The 18,815-nt window shown below is 57.7% G+C and overlaps 1 protein-coding gene across 2 annotated transcripts in view; it reads right to left on the minus strand.

The window, feature by feature from the left end:
- The window catches only part of PHKA1 (phosphorylase kinase regulatory subunit alpha 1), a 262,039-nt gene extending 245,192 nt beyond the window's left edge, over positions 1-16,847 (minus strand). For both annotated transcript variants that reach the window (XM_073639602.1, XM_073639601.1), the window contains exons 1-3: positions 16,486-16,847; positions 10,344-10,502; positions 3,033-3,080 (exon numbers count right to left, since the gene is read on the minus strand). In XM_073639602.1, coding sequence (XP_073495703.1) covers positions 3,033-3,080; positions 10,344-10,502; positions 16,486-16,563 — 285 coding nt within the window. In that variant the 5' untranslated portion in view covers positions 16,564-16,847. The remainder of the gene's footprint in view (positions 1-3,032; positions 3,081-10,343; positions 10,503-16,485) is intronic.
- Positions 16,848-18,815: the final 1,968 nt, after the last annotated feature.

The raw sequence follows: 18,815 nt of genomic DNA on the forward strand, positions 1-18,815 counted from the left end.
ATAAAAATTAAAAGCTTGAAAAATGCAAAATTGTCATAATTTTCGCCAACTTTCTGATTTTTCACTAATAATCACAAGGTATATCGAAGAAATTGTACCACAATTATGAAGCACAATATGTCACGAAAAAAACTGTCTCAGAATCAGGGGGGATCCGTTCAAGTTCCAGAGTAATTACCTCAAAGCGATAGAGGTCAATAAGAACATAATTGGCTCAGCTACTAAAAGGTTAAAGCCCTACACAGGCAGCCTTCCCCCGTTATTAAAGCCCTACACAGCCTGCCTTCCCCCCGTTATTAAAGCCCTACACAGGCAGCCTTCCCCCGTTATTAAAGCCCTACACAGGCTGCCTTCCCCCGTTATTAAAGCCCTACACAGCCTGCCTTCCCCCGTTATTAAAGCCCTACACAGGCAGCCTTCCCCCGTTATTAAAGCCCTACACAGCCAGCCTTCCCCCGTTATTAAAGCCCTACACAGGCAGCCTTCCCCCGTTATTAAAGCCCTACACAGCCAGCCTTCCCCCGTTATTAAAGCCCTACACAGGCAGCCTTCCCCCGTTATTAAAGCCCTACACAGCCTGCCTTCCCCCCGTTATTAAAGCCCTACACAGGCAGCCTTCCCCCGTTATTAAAGCCCTACACAGGCTGCCTTCCCCCGTTATTAAAGCCCTACACAGCCTGCCTTCCCCCGTTATTAAAGCCCTACACAGCCTGCCTTCCCCCGTTATTAAAGCCCTACACAGGCAGCCTTCCCCCGTTATTAAAGCCCTACACAGGCAGCCTTCCCCCGTTATTAAAGCCCTACACAGCCAGCCTTCCCCCGTTATTAAAGCCCTACACAGGCAGCCTTCCCCCGTTATTAAAGCCCTACACAGCCTGCCTTCCCCCGTTATTAAAGCCTTACATAGGCTGCCTTCCCGCTTATCTGAAAACAAAGCCATTGTTTAAAATAGACCCCATACAGGTCAAACTCTGGCCCGCGACACCAAAACCACTAACCCTATGTGGGGCCCATTACTCTGTGTGGAGGACAGTGTGGGGCCCATTACTCTGTGTGGAGGACAGTGTGGGGCCCATTACTCTGTGTGGAGGACAGTGTGGGGCCCATTACTCTGTGTGGAGGACAGTGTGGGGCCCATTACTCTGTGTGGAGGACAGTGTGGGGCCCATTACTCTGTGTGGAGGACAGTGTGGGGCCCATTACACTGTGTGGAGGACAGTGTGGGGCCCATTATACTGTATGGAGGACTATGTGGGGCCCATTATACTGTATGGAGGACTATGTGGGGCACATTATACTGTATGGATGACTTTGTGGGGTCATTATTCTATATGGAGGACAGTGTGGGGCCCATTATTCTATATGGAGGACAATGTGGCGCCCCTTATTCTGTATGGAGGACTATGTGGGGCCCATTATTCTGTATGGAAGATTATGTGGGGCCCATTATTCTATATGGAGGACAGTGTGGGGCCCATTATTCTATATGGAGGACAATGTGGCGCCCCTTATTCTGTATGGAGGACAGTGTGGGGTCCATTATTCTGTATGGAGGACAGTGTGGGGCCCATTATTCTGTATGGAGGACAGTGTGGGGCCCATTATTCTGTATGGAGGACAGTGTGGGGCCCATTATTCTGTATGGAGGACAGTGTGGGGCCCATTATTCTGTATACTCTTTGGCCGTGACTTTGTCCGGGTTTTTCATTTTGGCCCTCTGTGTGTTTGAGTTGACGTCCCTGACCATTGATCCTATACTATAGGTAACCTTTAGCAATGGCTGTGTATAAGTTGCTATACAATTGCTGCTCCTGCAGAACAATGGACACCGGGTGTGATCTGAAGTCTACTACAATGGACTCCTAGATAAGAGACAATAATCACTGCAACATGAAGAGCAGAGAAAGAGAAAACCTGAAAATAAAGCAAACACCCATCCTAGGCCAAGAGCTATATATCTGGAGAGACCGCGGGGGTGAAGATATATACATATTATATAGCTTATATACAACCACATATACTCACACTGTGCACTCAGATATCAATAAAATATAAGCGCATCACTTTGTATCGTGCATACATCACAACAGGATTATTGAAAAAATAGGAATAATGACGATCATCGGGCCAAAATAAACTAAAAAATATAACTGACATACAGTGTCCAAATAATACCTATATACAATAGCCAAATACCAGCAGGCCCCGCAGGTTACCGCCGACCAGGAGCAGGCCCCGCAGGTTACCGCCGTCCAGGAGCAGGCCCCGCAGGTTACCGCCGACCAGGAGCAGGCCCCGCAGGTTACCGCCGACCAGGAGCAGACCCCGCAGGTTACCGCCGACCAGGAGCAGGCCCCGCAGGTTACCGCCGACCAGGAGCAGGCCCCGCAGGTTACCGCCGACCAGGAGCAGGCCCCGCAGGTTACCGCCGACCAGGAGCAGGCCCCGCAGGTTACCGCCGACCAGGAGCAGGCCCCGCAGGTTACCGCCGACCAGGAGCAGGCCCCGCAGGTTACCGCCGACCAGGAGCAGGCCCCGCAGGTTACCGCCGACCAGGAGCAGGCCCCGCAGGTTACCGCCGACCAGGAGCAGGCCCCGCAGGTTACCGCCGACCAGGAGCAGGCCCCGCAGGTTACCGCCGACCAGGAGCAGGCCCCGCAGGTTACCGCCGACCAGGAGCAGGCCCCGCAGGTTACCGCCGACCAGGAGCAGGCCCCGCAGGTTACCGCCGACCAGGAGCAGACCCCGCAGGTTACCGCCGACCAGGAGCAGACCCCGCAGGTTACCGCCGACCAGGAGCAGTCCACAAGGCCCACCATCAGGCCATGTTTTCAGGATTTCCTTACTATTGCACAGGTGATGGGATTACTGCATTTGTCACCTGAGGATACTAAGGAAATCCTGAAAACATGTTCTGATGGTGGGACTTGAGGATTGGAGTTGGGGAACCCTGCTGTAGGTTACTGATCACCGAGAGCAGATGCCACCGCGCGGGGTCTGTGCCTTCTGCTAGACCCCCCCATGTTACCTACCTGTCTGATCATGCACTGAAGAAGACCCCGCATCAGCTTCACCACGTTCTGTGGAGACACAACATCAATGCTCAGCGTTAGTGACGCAGCCATTGTACAATAGAGATGTCACTGCTTATACCAATATAGTAATTGTCACATTGATGGAGGTTTCACGGCTTCTCACACATCCCTTCACCAACCTCGATTCTCAGTACACGATATATATGGAGCTTCAATCACATCCTCACACTCCATGGGAATCGCTTTGGTATCTTACCGCCTTTGGTCGCCAGTCTCCTGAGACAGAAGAGCTCTTCATAATGCACAATCCCTCCAGCCGTGGAGATAGAAATGGGCCCCCTTGGCTCTAGGGCCCCTGGGGGGCTGCACAAATAACACCTATTGTATTTCCGCCCGTGTTCTGAGAGTAGATTAAAGATTTTTGTTTGAATCATTTCTCATTTCTTGGGTTTTGCTGTAGTTTCTCGTACTCTGAGCGGGGCATTTATCTGCACAGCTTCCCATGGACAGGTGAGTGCACAGTCGGCACGTCCTGCTCTGCCCTTATTCACACTGAGGTCGGCTGACACAAGGTGAGCATTTACTACTACATACAGGATAGGACTGTCCCAATGGGTACACCTTGATGTGGTGGGATGGCTTTTATGCTTTTTTTGATCAAAATAGCATTAACCAAGTACCCCATGTTATTTACATGTATTATTAGGGCAGTCACACACAGGGCACAGCCGGTCCGCGGCGGTCCGGGCGGCCGTGCTCGCCACCAGCGTACGGTCCGGGCGGCCGTGCTCGCCACCAGCGTACGGTCCGGGCGGCCGTGCTCGCCACCAGCGTACGGTCCGGGCGGCCGTGCTCGCCACCAGCGTACGGTCCGGGCGGCCGTGCTCGCCACCAGCGTACGGTCCGGGCGGCCGTGCTCGCCACCAGCGTACGGTCCGGGCGGCCGTGCTCGCCACCAGCGTACGGTCCGGGCGGCCGTGCTCGCCACCAGCGTACGGTCCGGGCGGCCGTGCTCGCCACCAGCGTACGGTCGGGGTGGCCGTGCTCGTCACCAGTTTTTAATCAGTGATTTTCACGGATGGATTAATTACAAAGCTTCTCCTTTGCAATGTTACATCCGTACAGCACAGACTGTACTGCTGTCATCCGTGTGCTGTACGGATTTTTCATGGACCCATAGACTTGTATTGGTTCTTGAGTTTTGCATGGACACACGGTCAGTGAACAAACATGGATGTGTGAACAGCACCATAGAGTATAATAGGTACATGTTCTAGCCATGAAAATGGATTCAACCCGGAGGTCTGAATGAAGCCTTACTCTGAGGATGGCTTTACACCCCCTTGGCATTGTCTCAAGCAGCTTCATCAGGTCATCACCTGGAAGGGCTTATAATTAATGGATATCCCTCGTCAGGAGTTCATTGGTGGAATCTCTGGCCTTCATAACACCACCAGGTGTCTTGCAGAAGTCCGGCTCCATACAGTGCTGAGCCACAACCACAACTGTTCTCAGCCAGAAGATGGCGATAAGAACACAACTAAGGAAAGAGAAATCCACTACAACTATGAAGGGACCGCAAGTGCAGTTCAAGTGTCAATCACTGCGATGGCGCTCATGAAGACCACCGCTGGAAAAACAAAAGGACCACCGCTCGAAAAGCAAAAAGGACCACCGCTCGAAAAGCAAAAAGGACCACTGCTGGAAAAACGAAAGGACCACAAATTAACTCTCAATAACTTATGTGTAGTGCACTGAGGGATGGGAGACGTTGCTCTGCCAGATGTATGATTCCGTCTGCCACTGTCATCAAGGAGCGTGACCTTGTTCCCCCCTGGTGATTTACATAGGCTACTGTTGTCCGATTGACCTGGTGACCCTGAATGTGAGGAAGGAAGCTCATCAAGGATTTCAGAACTGCCCAAAGTTCTTTTTGAGGATGCCCCCATCTCGTGGTATGCCCAATGACCCTGTACTGAGAGTTCTTCTAAATGACCCCCCCATCCAGAGCCGCTTGCATCGGTTGTAACCACAGGGTCTACTGGTCTGGACTACTGTATGCCTGAGGTCAAATTTTCCCTGTTTGTCCACCACGAAAGGGAATCTACAGCTTCTAGGGAAAGAGATAGCTTTCTTTCTAAATGCCCGTTGAAGGATCTCTGCGCTGACAGGACCTCCCATTGAAGAAGCCTCATATGCCCCTGAGCCCATCTGACTGCTTGGAGACAGGCCGTCATGGAGCCCAGGAGGGACATTGCTTATCTTAGGGACATTACAGGAGACTTTATGGCCTTCGAGACTAAGCCGATTACTTTGCGGACCTTGTCTTGTGGGAGGAAGCAGGCTTGGAGATGAGAATTCAGTGTAACGGGTCTGGGAGGCGGAACCTCTGAGCTACTATACAAGGGAGCGGTCCTTGTAAGGGAGCGGGTGGCGACCAGGCAGGCAGTCACAGCAGGTGACCGGGACAGTCTCTGGGTGTACGGGCAGGAGGTCACGGCAAGTGATCAGGGCAGTCTCTGGAAGAACGGGCTGGAGGTCACGGCAAGTGACCGGGGCAGTCTCTGGAAGAACGGGCTGGAGGTCACGGCAAGTGACCGGGGCAGTCTCTGGAAGAACGGGCTGGAGGTCACGGCAAGTGACCGGGGCAGTCTCTGGAAGAACGGGCTGGAGGTCACGGCAAGTGACCGGGGCAGTCTCTAGAAGAACGGGCTGGAGGTCACGGCAAGTGACCGGGGCAGTCTCTAGGTAAAGGGTAGGTACGACCTGTGATGGCTGAACCTCCAGGTAGGCTAGCAAGGCAGATGGAGGATGTGTGCTCCCAGGTGAGCAAGCGAGAGTCTCTGGAATAGCAGGTGGTCACAGCACGTGACGGCGAAGCCTCCAGGTAGGCAAGCAGGTAGGTAGCGGAGAAGCGCTCCCAGGTGAGCGGGCAAGAGTCTGGAATAGCTGGTGGTCACAGCACGTGACAGCGGAGCCTCCGGGCTGGCAAGCAGGCAGGTAGCGGAGAAGCGCTCCCAGGTGAGCGGGCAAGCTGGTCCATAGACAGACTGACCGGAGTTGTAAGGCAGACCGTCGGACCTCAGGCAAGCAGGCAGGTAGCTGATGTGCGCTCCCAGGTGAGCGGGCAAGTTGGTCCTTAGACAGACTGACCGGAGTTGTAAGGCAGACCGTCGGACCTCAGGCAGGCAGGTAACAGGAAATCAGGCAGGATTAGGACAGCAAGCTGGCAGGAATCTGGCAGGTAACTGGCAGGTAACTGGCAAGGGACCTGAGGGCTGAAGCAGAGTAGAACGGTGCAACAACATTGCTCGGGCACCTCCATTTTGGCGGAGGTGCCTTATATATGGTAAAGTCCTCCGGCCATTGGCCGGGGACTCCTTAGGACGGCGCGCGCGGCCCCTTTAAGAGGGAGGGAGGGCGCGCGCGCGAGCCCTAAGCACAGTGGCCGGGAAGGAGCGCGCGCTGCCAGCAGAGCGGGAGAGGGACGCCGGGCACGGAGCAGAGCGGTGAGGGGAACAGCGTCCCTGCCTAGCAGAGGGCAGGGACGCCGGCACTACATTCAGGATTAGACCCAGGAAGATTTGAGTCCTTGAGGGGGTTCATTTTGATTTTTGGGTATTTATCAAGCATCCTAGCCGGTGCAACATCGCCTTGGCTACTAGAAGCTGACTGGAGTAGTGGACTTCGGATTTTCCTATTACCAAAAAGTCATCTAAGTAGGGAACGATCACTACGTTTTTGAGTCGTAGAAAGACTGCTACCTCAGCTATTAATTTCGTAAATACTTTCGGGGCTATGGAGAGACCGAAATGCAGGGCAGTAAACTGAAAAGGACTCCGTTCCTCCTGAATGAACAGGACTACTCTCAGATATTTCTGGTAGTCTGGAAGGATGGCTATTATATGTCCCAATCCATCAAGTCTATTACTGCCATAAAGCAACTGTGGTGTAATAGCTTCACTGCCGAGCTTACAAACTCCATTTTGAAAGTCTGGTTCTCTATCAACTGGTTTAGACTCTTGAGGTTGATGATGGTCCTTAAGGACCCATTTGTTTTTTTATCATGAATAGAGGGGCATAGAATCCTGTTCCCCTTTGTGATATCGGAACTTCGAGAAGGACCCGTTTCTCTACTAGCTCTAATATCTCTGACTCCAGGGCTATCTGTTCTTCCTGGACCTTCCTCTTGGGGGTAATCACAAAGGTTCGGCAAGGAATCTGGCTGAACCGCATCTTTAGGCCACCACTCACAAGATTCAGAATCCAGGGATTTGACGTAATGGTTTCCCAAGCTGGAATAGTGGGAAAGCCTTTCCCCTACCTCCAGCCTGGCGTCATTGGGAAGATTTCTTAGTATTGGAGGATGGTCCTCCAAACATACAGCCTGACTCCTTTTTTTGATTTGGACTCCCATCTTCTCCTGTCTCCTGGAGGGCGACCCCGATTAAATTTTCTTCTCCGAAAACTAAATCTTTTTGAGTCCCCCGAGAATCCTGGGAAACCTTTGCTACTATCACAAGCCTTCTCTAAAAGGTAGTGCAGCTTCTGGCCAAACAGGAGTCTGCCGTCACAGGGTAGGGATCATAACTTATGTTTAGACTGTAGGTCACCCGGGCAACCCTTGAGCCACAAGGACCGTCTGGCAGGATTAGACAAATTTGCTGATCTAGCAGAGAGTCTAACTGAGTCCGCTAAAGAGTCTGCCAGGAAGGCTGAAGCGGCCTGCATTAGGGGCAGATTAGAAAGGATTCTATCCCTAGGGATCTTTTTATCCCTAAGCTGGTGTTCTAATTGTTGGAGCCACACCATGAGAGATCTTGCAACACAGGTCCCCGCTACCGCAGGCTTCAAGTCACCGCTACCGCAGGCTTCAAGTCACCACTACCGCAGGCTTCAAGTCCCCGCTACCGCAGGCTTCAAGTCCCCTGCAGCAGCTTCCCATGCGTGATGTAGAAAGGAGTCAGCTTTTTTATCAAGGGCATCTTTTAGGACGTCCAAATCCTCCAAGGGTAGGGATGTTTTTTTGGATGATATGGCAACTGGCGCGTCAACTTTGGGGATTTTATCCCAAGGCTCAGAGTCCTTCTCCTCAAAGGGATATCTTCTTTTAGAGAAGGAGGGTAAGGCCCCTGATCTTTCCGGCTTCCTCCATTCTCGGTCAATGAGGCCTTGACTTTTAGGGTTTACTGGAAAGGAGCGTCTTCTTTTTTCTCCAAGGCCCGCGAACATAGTGTCTTCACGGGATTTGGCTGCTTTTTCCTCCCTCAAACCCATGGTTGATCTGATCACTCTAACCAATTTGTCCATACCCTCAATTGGGAAATAGGGTCTACCGTTACCCAATGAAGAGGAGGACGACGAATCACTTAGCCATAGATCCTCGGACTGGGAGGAATCAGAGTCGAAGGAGATATCCTTATGGGATTTTTTTCTTCCCTCTAAGTAACCACTTTAGGGACCCTTGAAGCTCTGCGTGAACTATGGATTTTAGATTGGATGCAAAATCCAGAAACTTTCCGCTATGGTTTTATTAATACAGCTTGAGCAAAGGTGTTTTTGCCAATCTATGGGAAGGGGAATCTGGCATAGGGCACAAATCCTGTGCTTTAGCTTGGTGCTACTCCTCTTAGGCTCCTACAGAAGGAAGCACATAAGAGATTTCCCATTACTAAAAGGTGACATTCACAAAGATCACTCACCCCTGAAGTCACAAACGGGTACCGGATTCGGAAGCTGTAGAGCAATATGCGATGATTAATTTCTGGATGGTTCAGAGACGTCTGTCACCTTACTCCTGTGGCTGCCACTATGATGGCTTGAGCGGCTTCCATGTGAGAGGCGTCAGTCGGCCTCTTCCGTTGCTGAGGCGGGGGGGGGTTAGCTGCTGCTCCTGACTGTCCAGGTCAGCCATGGCTTACCAAGACCTACGTGCTGGAGCATGAGCAGCGCTTCTAGGAAAACCACCCCCCCTTTAAATAGGGCCGTCCAGAACCTCCTCCGGTTCAAGCGCCCACCCCCCTGAGCCCTCACCCCCAGCCGAGGCTTAAAAAAAAAAAACGGCCGGGAAAAATTCACAGGGCGCCGCCATCTGGGATCAGGCGCCGCCCCTGACGTCGCTTGGCTCGCCTCCCCCAGAGTGCACCGCACCGTCAGGCGCGTCATACCTGGAAGTCCAACGGAGGAGTGTGCGGCAGGGGTAGGGCGGCGCAGCGGTCTGCGGGAAGCCGGAGCCTGCCTCACCCTCTTGGACACAGGCCCCCCAGGGGAGCTGCAGACGCCGCTTCTGGAGCCTGGAACCCGATGCACAGGCTGGCGCCCGTTCTTCCACACCAGAACAGACCCAAGTAAACTGCATCTTCTTCCAGACAGGTTCCCATCAAGGACAGGAAACCAACTAAAGCGAGGGAGAGTTACCGCCCTTTTATTTCAGACGGTTTCCTGTCCTTGATGGGGTGGACCCCTGTCTCAAGGGGAGGGGAAAAAATGAGTCAACTAGTTGCTACATGTGGTGCCCGGCCTCTTGTTAGGCACACGTGGCGGCACACGTGGCAGAGACCCGTCCATCAACTAGAACACAAAGAAAATCTGACCAGCGGCTTCGCTGTTCTAATCTTGTTTCTGCATATGGTCCGCGGACAAACCTTCACTCTATATACATGTACCTGGCTGTGATCCTGCAGCCGGCCCTGATCATGCTGACCGCGCTTTGTGCAGTAGGAATCCGATGGCAGGCGGCCTTGAAATAAAATAACCAGCAAATGTTTGCACTAAGTTGCTTTCAAGATGCCAGTCTGTAAACTCCTACACCTAGTGGTCACCGTCTGACACACGAGACTGACACTGACCTTTACCAGGGGAACGAATGTGAAATGCTACACCCAGCCCAGCACATGTCAGAAAGACGGCGATGGTAAGACAGTGTCCGAGGAAAGCACTACAACACCACCCTCAGCGGTGGCACACACTCACCCATCATCTCCTCCATTCCCCAGTACACAACACTCAAAGTGCCAGCTTCATGCAAACAAGGCTTCTCTAACGAAGACCCCAGAGTGGGCAAAGAAGACCCCAGAGTGGGCAAAGAAGACCCCAGAGTGGGCAAAGAAGACCCCAGAGTGGGCAAAGAAGACCCCAGAGTGGGCAAAGAAGACCCCAGAGTGGGATCTGGTTTTGTGTAGATGCTAGGGAGCGCCCACATGACAGCACTATGTAGACCATTGCACACCAGTGTCCATAACATGACGCGGGACCATTAGTAACCCCGGCCATAGAATAGAATACAGGAAGGTCTAGAACACATCGTACCTGCTCCAGCTCATAGGCTTTGGCTTTGTCTTCATCCCGATCTGCGTTCTTCCGGTAAGCGAGACTGAGCCCCCAGACAGCGAGGATGGTGTAGACGTTGTCCCGCACCCATGCGTCTCTATGCTCACAGCTCGCAGGTAACAGGCCGGTCACTGGGTTCTGAAAAATCAGGAAAGAAAAGCGCATCAGCAAGTCAGAATGGTGGGCTCCACGAGCACGCGCAAGGGGTACGGGGCTCGTCAGCGGCCGGGCTCCACGAGCACGCGCAAGGGGTACGGGGCTCGTCAGCGGCCGGGCTCCACGAGCACGCGCAAGGGGTACGGGGCTCGTCAGCGGCCGGGCTCCACGAGCTCGCGCAAGGGGTACGGGGCTCGTCAGCGGCCGGGCTCCACGAGCACGCGCAAGGGGTACGGGCTCGTCAGCGGCCGGGCTCCACGAGCACGCGCAAGGGGTACGGGGCTCGTCAGCGGCCGGGCTCCACGAGCACGCGCAAGGGGTACGGGGCTCGTCAGCGGCCGGGCTCCACGAGCACGCGCAAGGGGTACGGGGCTCGTCAGCAGTCGGCTCCACGAGTACATGCAGGGGTACGGGCCTCGTCAGCGGCCGGGCTCCACGAGCGGAGGGGACGGATGGACGGGCGGGTCGGGAACTGGAGGCTTTTTGCCAAGAAGAATGGGCAGCTTTACCATCTGAGAAAATAAAGAACCTCATCCACAACTACCACAAAAGACTTCAAGCTGTCATTGATGTTAGAGGGGGCAACACACGGTATTAAGAACTGGGGTATGTGTACTTTTGATCAGGGTCATTTGGATGTTTTTGGTTGTCATTAAGATTTAAAAAGAGAAAAACACAATAAAAAGCTTCACCCAACCAATAACCATGAGTGGAGAAAAAGTTTTTTTTGTTCTGATTCATATTCTCTGAAACAAGACCAAGAAAGGGAAACTTCTGCCAGTTCAATGCAGTTTGTGGGGAATATTTTATTCATAAGAATTTGGGAAAGTTATGAAATGTCCTATAAATGTCTGTCCTATTCCTGATCTCAGGATCTGGACTTTTAGCTGAGATGAATTTGTGCTGCAATAAATTTATCACTTACACATGAGCCGTGTATGAGGGAGTCGGAGGTTTGGCGTACCGACTCCACAGCCCTGAAAATAAAATAGAAATCTTACAATAGTCACACCAGCCACTGTGGCTTTTTACACTTATACTTCCTTTTGTTTCAGGAAATAACATTTGTACATAACAGTAACAGTCAGATTTGGATCCTATATATTTGTATTGAAGAGTCTACTGATCATGTGCAAAGGTCATTGTACTGGAGGAGGAGGTGAGCTGTGACATCACCTATTGTGATGGGTGGATTGGGTGTTATCAGGTGGGTAGAGGTGTCACCTGTCACTGTACAGGAGGAGGAGGTGAGCTGTGACATCACCAATTCTGATGGGTGGATCCGAGGTCATCAGCTGGGTACCGAGGCAAGGCGAAACCCTGGGACAGGTTACTGGCCAGCGTGGCATGAGAAGTTTGAGACATCGAAGCGAGTTGACCAATAAACTGAAATCATCCTTCCGATGGCAGCGCAGTTTTAACCCATGTGATTCAGTCTTTTATATATAGTTTTGTCGGCACTTGTGAAAAGACCCATAATAATCTCAGATCAGCTCATAATCAGCCAACACTCCTTTACGGGTCCAGACTGAGCCACCTCCAGAACAGATGGAAACTATCGGCTCAGGATTCCCCTTCTGAGCAGATGACTGGTGAACACGGAAACAGTGCGAGCCAGCCTTCTGGATATATGATCTCAGGCCGGGTCTGACAAGTCCTGCGGCGGGGGCTATATTCAGCCACAGGCAGACCCGGGAGAATGGGCGGGAGGGGGGGGGGGGAAAGCAGACCCAGGAGAATGGGCGGGAGGGAGGGTGGGGGGGGAGCAGACCCGGGAGAATGGGCGGGAGGGAGGGTGGGGGGGGAGCAGACCCGGGAGAATGGGCAGGAGGGGGGGGGGGGGGGGAAGCAGACCCGGGAGAATGGGCGGGAGGGGGGGGGAAAGCAGACCCAGGAGAATGGGCGGAAGGGGGGGGGGGAGCAGACCCGGGAGAATGGGCGGGAGGGGGGGGGGGAAGCAGACCCGGGAGAATGGGCGGGAGGGGGGGGGGGGAAGCAGACCCGGGAGAATGGGCGGGAGGGGGGGGGGGGGAGCAGACCCGGGAGAATGGGCGGAGGGGGGGGGGGGAAGCAGACCCGGGAGAATGGGCAGAAGGGGGGGAAGCAGACCCGGGAGAATGGGCGGGAGGGGGGGGGAAGCAGACCCGGGAGAATGAGCGGGAGGGGGGGGGGGAAGCAGACCCGGGAGAATGGGCGGAGGGGGGGGGGGGGAGCAGACCCGGGAGAATGGGCAGAAGGGGGGGGGGGAAGCAGACCCGGGAGAATGGGCGGGAGGGGGGGAAGCAGACCCGGGAGAATGGGCGGAAGGCGGGGGAAGCAGACCCGGGAGAATGGGCGGAAGGGGGGGGAAGCAGACCCGGGAGAATGGGCGGAAGGGGGGGGAAGCAGACCCGGGAGAATGGGCGGGAGGGGGGGGAAGCAGACCCGGGAGAATGGGCGGAAGGGGGGGGAAGCAGACCCGGGAGAATGGGCGGAAGGGGGGGGGGGGAAGCAGACCCGGGAGAATGGGCGGGAAGCAGACCCGGGAAGCAGACCCGGGAGAATGGGCGGGAAGCAGACCCGGGAAGCAGACCCGGGAGAATGGGCGGGAGGGGGGGGGAAGCAGACCCGGGAGAATGGGCGGAAGGGGGGGGGGGGAAGCAGACCCGGGAGAATGGGCGGAAGGGGGGGGGGGGGAGCAGACCCGGGAGAATGGGCGGAAGGGGGGGGGAAGCAGACCCGGGAGAATGGGCGGAAGGGGGGGGGGAAGCAGACCCAGGAGAATGGGCGGAAGGGGGGGGGGGGGAAGCAGACCCAGGAGAATGGGCGGAAGGGGGGAAGCAGACCCGGGAGAATGGGCGGAAGGGGGGGGGGGGAAGCAGACCCGGGAGAATGGGCGGAAGGGGGGGGGGGAAGCAGACCCGGGAGAATGGGCGGGAAGCAGACCCGGGAGAATGGGCGGGAAGCAGACCCGGGAGAATGGGCGGGAAGCAGACCCGGGAGAATGGGCGGGAAGCAGACCCGGGAGAATGGGCGGGAAGCAGACCCGGGAGAATGGGCGGGAAGCAGACCCGGGAGAATGGGCGGGAAGCAGACCCGGGAGAATGGGCGGGAAGCAGACCCGGGAGAATGGGCGGGAAGCAGACCCGGGAGAATGGGCGGGAAGCAGACCCGGGAGAATGGGCGGGAAGCAGACCCGGGAGAATGGGCGGGAAGCAGACCCGGGAGAATGGGCGGGAAGCAGACCCGGGAGAATGGGCGGGAAGCAGACCCGGGAGAATGGGCGGGAAGCAGACCCGGGAGAATGGGCGGGAAGCAGACCCGGGAGAATGGGCGGGAGGGGGGGGGGGAAGCAGACCCGGGAGAATGGGCGGGAGGGGGGGGGGGGAAGCAGACCCGGGAGAATGGGCGGGAGGGGGGGGGGGGGGGGAAGCAGACCCGGGAGAATGGGCGGGAGGGGGGGGGGGGGGGAAGCAGACCCGGGAGAATGGGCGGGAGGGGGGGGGGGGGAAGCAGACCCGGGAGAATGGGCGGAAGGGGGGGGGGGAAGCAGACCCGGAAGAATGGGCGGAAGGGGGGGGGGGAAGCAGACCCGGGAGAATGGGCGGGAAGCAGACCCGGGAGAATGGGCGGGAGGGGAGGGGGGGGGGGGGGAGCAGAATCGGGAGAATGGGCGGGAGGGGGCGGGAGGGGGCGGGAGGGGGCGGGAGGGGGAAGCAGACCCGGGAGAATGGGCGGAAGGGGGGGAAGCAGACCCGGGAGAATGGGCGGGAGGGGGGGAAGCAGACCCGGGAGAATGGGCGGGAAGCAGACCCGGGAGAATGGGCGGGAGGGGGGGGGGGGAAGCAGACCCGGGAGAATGGGCGGGAGGGGGGGGGGGAAGCAGACCCGGGAGAATGGGCGGGAGGGGGGGGGGGGAGAAGCAGACCCGGGAGAATGGGCGGAAGGGGGGGGGGGAAGCAGACCCGGAAGAATGGGTGGGGGGGAAGCAGACCCGGGAGAATGGGCGGGAGGGGGGGGGGAGCAGACCCGGGAGAATGGGTGGGGGGGAAGCAGACCCGGGAGAATGGGCGGGAGGGGGGGGGGGGAGCAGACCCGGGAGAATGGGCGGGAGGGGGAAGCAGACCCGGGAGAATGGGCGGGGGGGGGGGGGGGGGGAAGCAGACCCGGGAGAATGGGCGGGAGGGGGAGGGGGGGGGGAAGCAGACCCGGGAGAATGGGCGGGAGGGGGGGGGGGGGAAGCAGACCCGGGAGAATGGGCGGGAGGGGGGGGGGGGGGAAGCAGACCCGGGAGAATGGGCGGGAGGGGGGGGGGGGGGGAGCAGACCCGGGAGAATGGGCGGGAAGCAGACCCGGGAGAATGGGCGGGAGGGGGGGGGGAAGCAGACCCGGGAGAATGGGCGGGAGGGGGGGGGGGAAGCAGACCCGGGAGAATGGGCGGGAGGGGGGGGGGGGAGCAGACCCGGGAGAATGGGCGGGAGGGGGGGGGGGGAAGCAGACCCGGGAGAATGGGCGGGAGGGGAGGGGGGGGGAAGCAGACCCGGGAGAATGGGCGGGAGGGGAGGGGGGGGGAAGCAGACCCGGGAGAATGGGCGGGAGGGGAGGGGGGGGGAAGCAGACCCGGGAGAATGGGCGGGAGGGGGGGGGGGAAGCAGACCCGGGAGAATGGGCGGGAGGGGGGGGGGGAAGCAGACCCGGGAGAATGGGCGGGAGGGGGGGGGGGGAAGCAGACCCGGGAGAATGGGCGGGGGGGGGGAAGCAGACCCGGGAGAATGGGCGGGAGGGGGGAAGCAGACCCGGGAGAATGGGCGGGAGGGGGGGGGGGAGCAGACCCGGGAGAATGGGCGGGAGAATGGGCGGGAAGCAGACCCGGGAGAATGGGCGGGAAGCAGACCCGGGAGAATGGGCGGGAAGCAGACCCGGGAGAATGGGCGGGAAGCAGACCCGGGAGAATGGGCGGGAAGCAGACCCGGGAGAATGGGCGGGAAGCAGACCCGGGAGAATGGGCGGGAAGCAGACCCGGGAGAATGGGCGGGAAGCAGACCCGGGAGAATGGGCGGGAAGCAGACCCGGGAGAATGGGCGGGAAGCAGACCCGGGAGAATGGGCGGGAAGCAGACCCGGGAGAATGGGCGGGAGGGGGGGGAAGCAGACCCGGGAGAATGGGCGGGAGGGGGGGGGAAGCAGACCCGGGAGAATGGGCGGGAGGGGGGGGAAGCAGACCCGGGAGAATGGGCGGGAGGGGGGGGGAAGCAGACCCGGGAGAATGGGCGGGAGGGGGGGGGAAGCAGACCCGGGAGAATGGGCGGGAGGGGGGGGGGAGCAGACCCGGGAGAATGGGCGGGAGGGGGGGGGGGAGCAGACCCGGGAGAATGGGCGGGAGGGGGGGGGGGAGCAGACCCGGGAGAATGGGCGGGAGGGGGGGGGGGAGCAGACCCGGGAGAATGGGCGGGAGGGGGGGGGAGCAGACCCGGGAGAATGGGCGGGAGGGGGGGGGGTGCAGACCCGGGAGAATGGGCGGGAGGGGGGGGGGGGGGAGCAGACCCGGGAGAATGGGCGGGAGGGGGGGGGGGGGAGCAGACCCGGGAGAATGGGCGGGGAGAATGGGCGGGGGGGAAGCAGACCCGGGAGAATGGGCGGGGGGGAAGCAGACCCGGGAGAATGGGCAGGGGGGGAAGCAGACCCGGGAGAATGGGCAGGGGGGGAAGCAGACCCGGGAGAATGGGCAGGGGGGGAAGCAGACCCGGGAGAATGGGCAGGGGGGGAAGCAGACCCGGGAGAATGGGCGGGGGGGGGAGCAGACCCGGGAGAATGGGCGGGGGGGGGAGCAGACCCGGGAGAATGGGGTGGAGAGCCCCACAGAGAGACCCCCCTCCCCAGGGGTGGAGAGCCCCACAGAGAGACCCCCCTCCCCAGGGGTGGAGAGCCCCACAGAGAGACCCCCCTCCCCAGGGGTGGAGACCCCCACAGACAGACCCCTGGCTCACCTGGTGGCAGAGGATGGTCTGCTGCACCAGCCGGGCGTATCGGTCCAGGCGCACCCCGGAGTTGCTGCGGCTCCTCATGACTGCGGCTCTGCCGGCGCCAGCAGCGGGGGACAGAGACTTGTGAGCAGCCGGACCGTGCTGGGGGCTGTGCACACTACGTGCGGCTCTCCGGAGCGGGACTCACACACTCGTCCTACTCCTCAGCCCAAACACAAGAAAGTTTCCTCCTTGTGTGTGACGCCCGGCCCCTCGGTGCCTGCTCCGCCCACTGCCGGGTGAGAGCGGCCAGGAGTGCAGCCGTGACTGGGCACTTCCTCCCTGCGCCCTGGACACGAGTCCTTCTCACTCACTGATTGGCTGATGTCCCGGACCGGGCGCAGCACCCAGCGTGGGAAACAGCGCCCCCACTGGGGACATGTAACGGGGTGCGTTATACAGACATGTGTGTGACGGGGGTGCGTATACAGACGCGTGTGTGACGGTGCGTTATACAGACACGTGTGTGACGGGGGTGCGTTATACAGACACGTATGTGACGGGGGGTGCGTTATACAGACACGTGTGTGACGGGGGTGCGTTATACAGACATGTGTGTGACGGGGGTGCGTTATACAGACGTGTGTGACGGTGCGTTATACAGACACGTGTGTGACGGGGGTGCGTTATACAGACATGTGTGTGACGGGGGTGCGTTATACAGACGTGTGTGACGGTGCGTTATACAGACGCGTGTGTGACGGGGGTGCGTTATACAGACGTGTGTGACGGTGCGTTATACAGACACGTGTGTGACGGGGGTGCGTTATACAGACGTGTGTGACGGTGCGTTATACAGACGCGTGTGTGACGGGGGTGCGTTATACAGACGTGTGTGACGGTGCGTTATACAGACACGTGTGTGACGGGGGTGCGTTATACAGACGTGTGTGACGGTGCGTTATACAGACACGTGTGTGACGGGGGTGCGTTATACAGACACGTGTGTGACGGGGGTGCGTTATACAGACACGTATGTGACGGGGTGCGTTATACAGACACGTGTGTGACGGGGGTGCGTTATACATACACGTATGTAACGGGGGTGCGTTATACAGACGTGTGTGACGGTGCGTTATACAGACACGTGTGTGACGGGGGTGCGTTATACATACACGTATGTAACGGGGGTGCGTTATACAGACGCGTATGTGACGGGGTGCGTTATACAGACGCGTGTGTGACGGGGGTGCTTTATAGAGGCGTGTGTGAGGGGGGTGCGTTATACAGACGCGTGTGTGAGGGGGGTGCGTTATAGAGGCGTGTGTGAGGGGGGTGCGTTATACAGACGCGTGTGTGACGGGGGTGCGTTATAGAGGCGTGTGTGAGGGGGGTGCGTTATACAGACGCATATGTGACGGGTGCATTATACAGATGTGTATGTGACGGGGGTGCGTTATACAGACATGTGACAAGGGTGCGTCATACTGACGTGTATGTGAGGGGGGTGCGTTATATAGACATGTGACAAGGGTGCATTATACTGACGCGTGTGTGATGGGGGTGCGTTATACTGAAGCATGTATGTGACGGAGGTGCATTATAGAGACGCGTATGTGACGGGGGTGCTTTATACTGATGTGTATGTGACGGGGGTGCGTCATAGAGACGCGTGTGTGACGGGGGTGCGCTATACAGATGTGTGTCTGACGGGGGTGCGTTATACAGACGCGTGTGTGACGGGGGTGCGTTATACTGACGCGTGTGTGACAGGGGTGCATTATACTAATGCGTATGTGATGGGGGTGCGTTTTACAGACATGTGACAAGGGTGCATTATACTGACGCGTATGTGACTGGTGCATTATACTGATGTATATGTGACGGGGGTGCGTTATGCTGACGCGTGTGTGACAGGGGTGCGTTATGCTAATGCGTATGTGACGGGGGTGCGTTATACAGACGCGTATGTGACGGGGGGTGCGTTATACAGACATGTGACGGGGGTGCGTTATACAGACGCGTATGTGACGGGGGTGCGTTATGCTGATGCGTATGTGACGGGGGTGCGTTATGCTGATGCGTATGTGACGGGGGTGCGTTATACAGACGCGTGTGTGACGGGGGTGCGTTATACAGACGCTTGTATGTCGGAGGTGCGTTATACATACACGTGTGTGACGGGGATGCGTTATACATACACGTATGTGACGGGGGTGCGTTATACAGACACGTGTGTGACGGGGGTGCGTTATATAGACACGTGTGTGACGGGGGTGCGTTATACTGATGCGTGTGTGACGGGGGTGCATTATATAGACACGTGTGTGACGGGGGTGCGTTATACAGATGCG

Source organism: Phyllobates terribilis, unplaced genomic scaffold (assembly GCF_046119375.1).
Source record: "Phyllobates terribilis strain yellow unplaced genomic scaffold, ASM4611937v1 Scaffold_7__3_contigs__length_470593459, whole genome shotgun sequence".
In the NCBI taxonomy this organism is placed as follows: Eukaryota; Metazoa; Chordata; class Amphibia; order Anura; family Dendrobatidae; genus Phyllobates; species Phyllobates terribilis.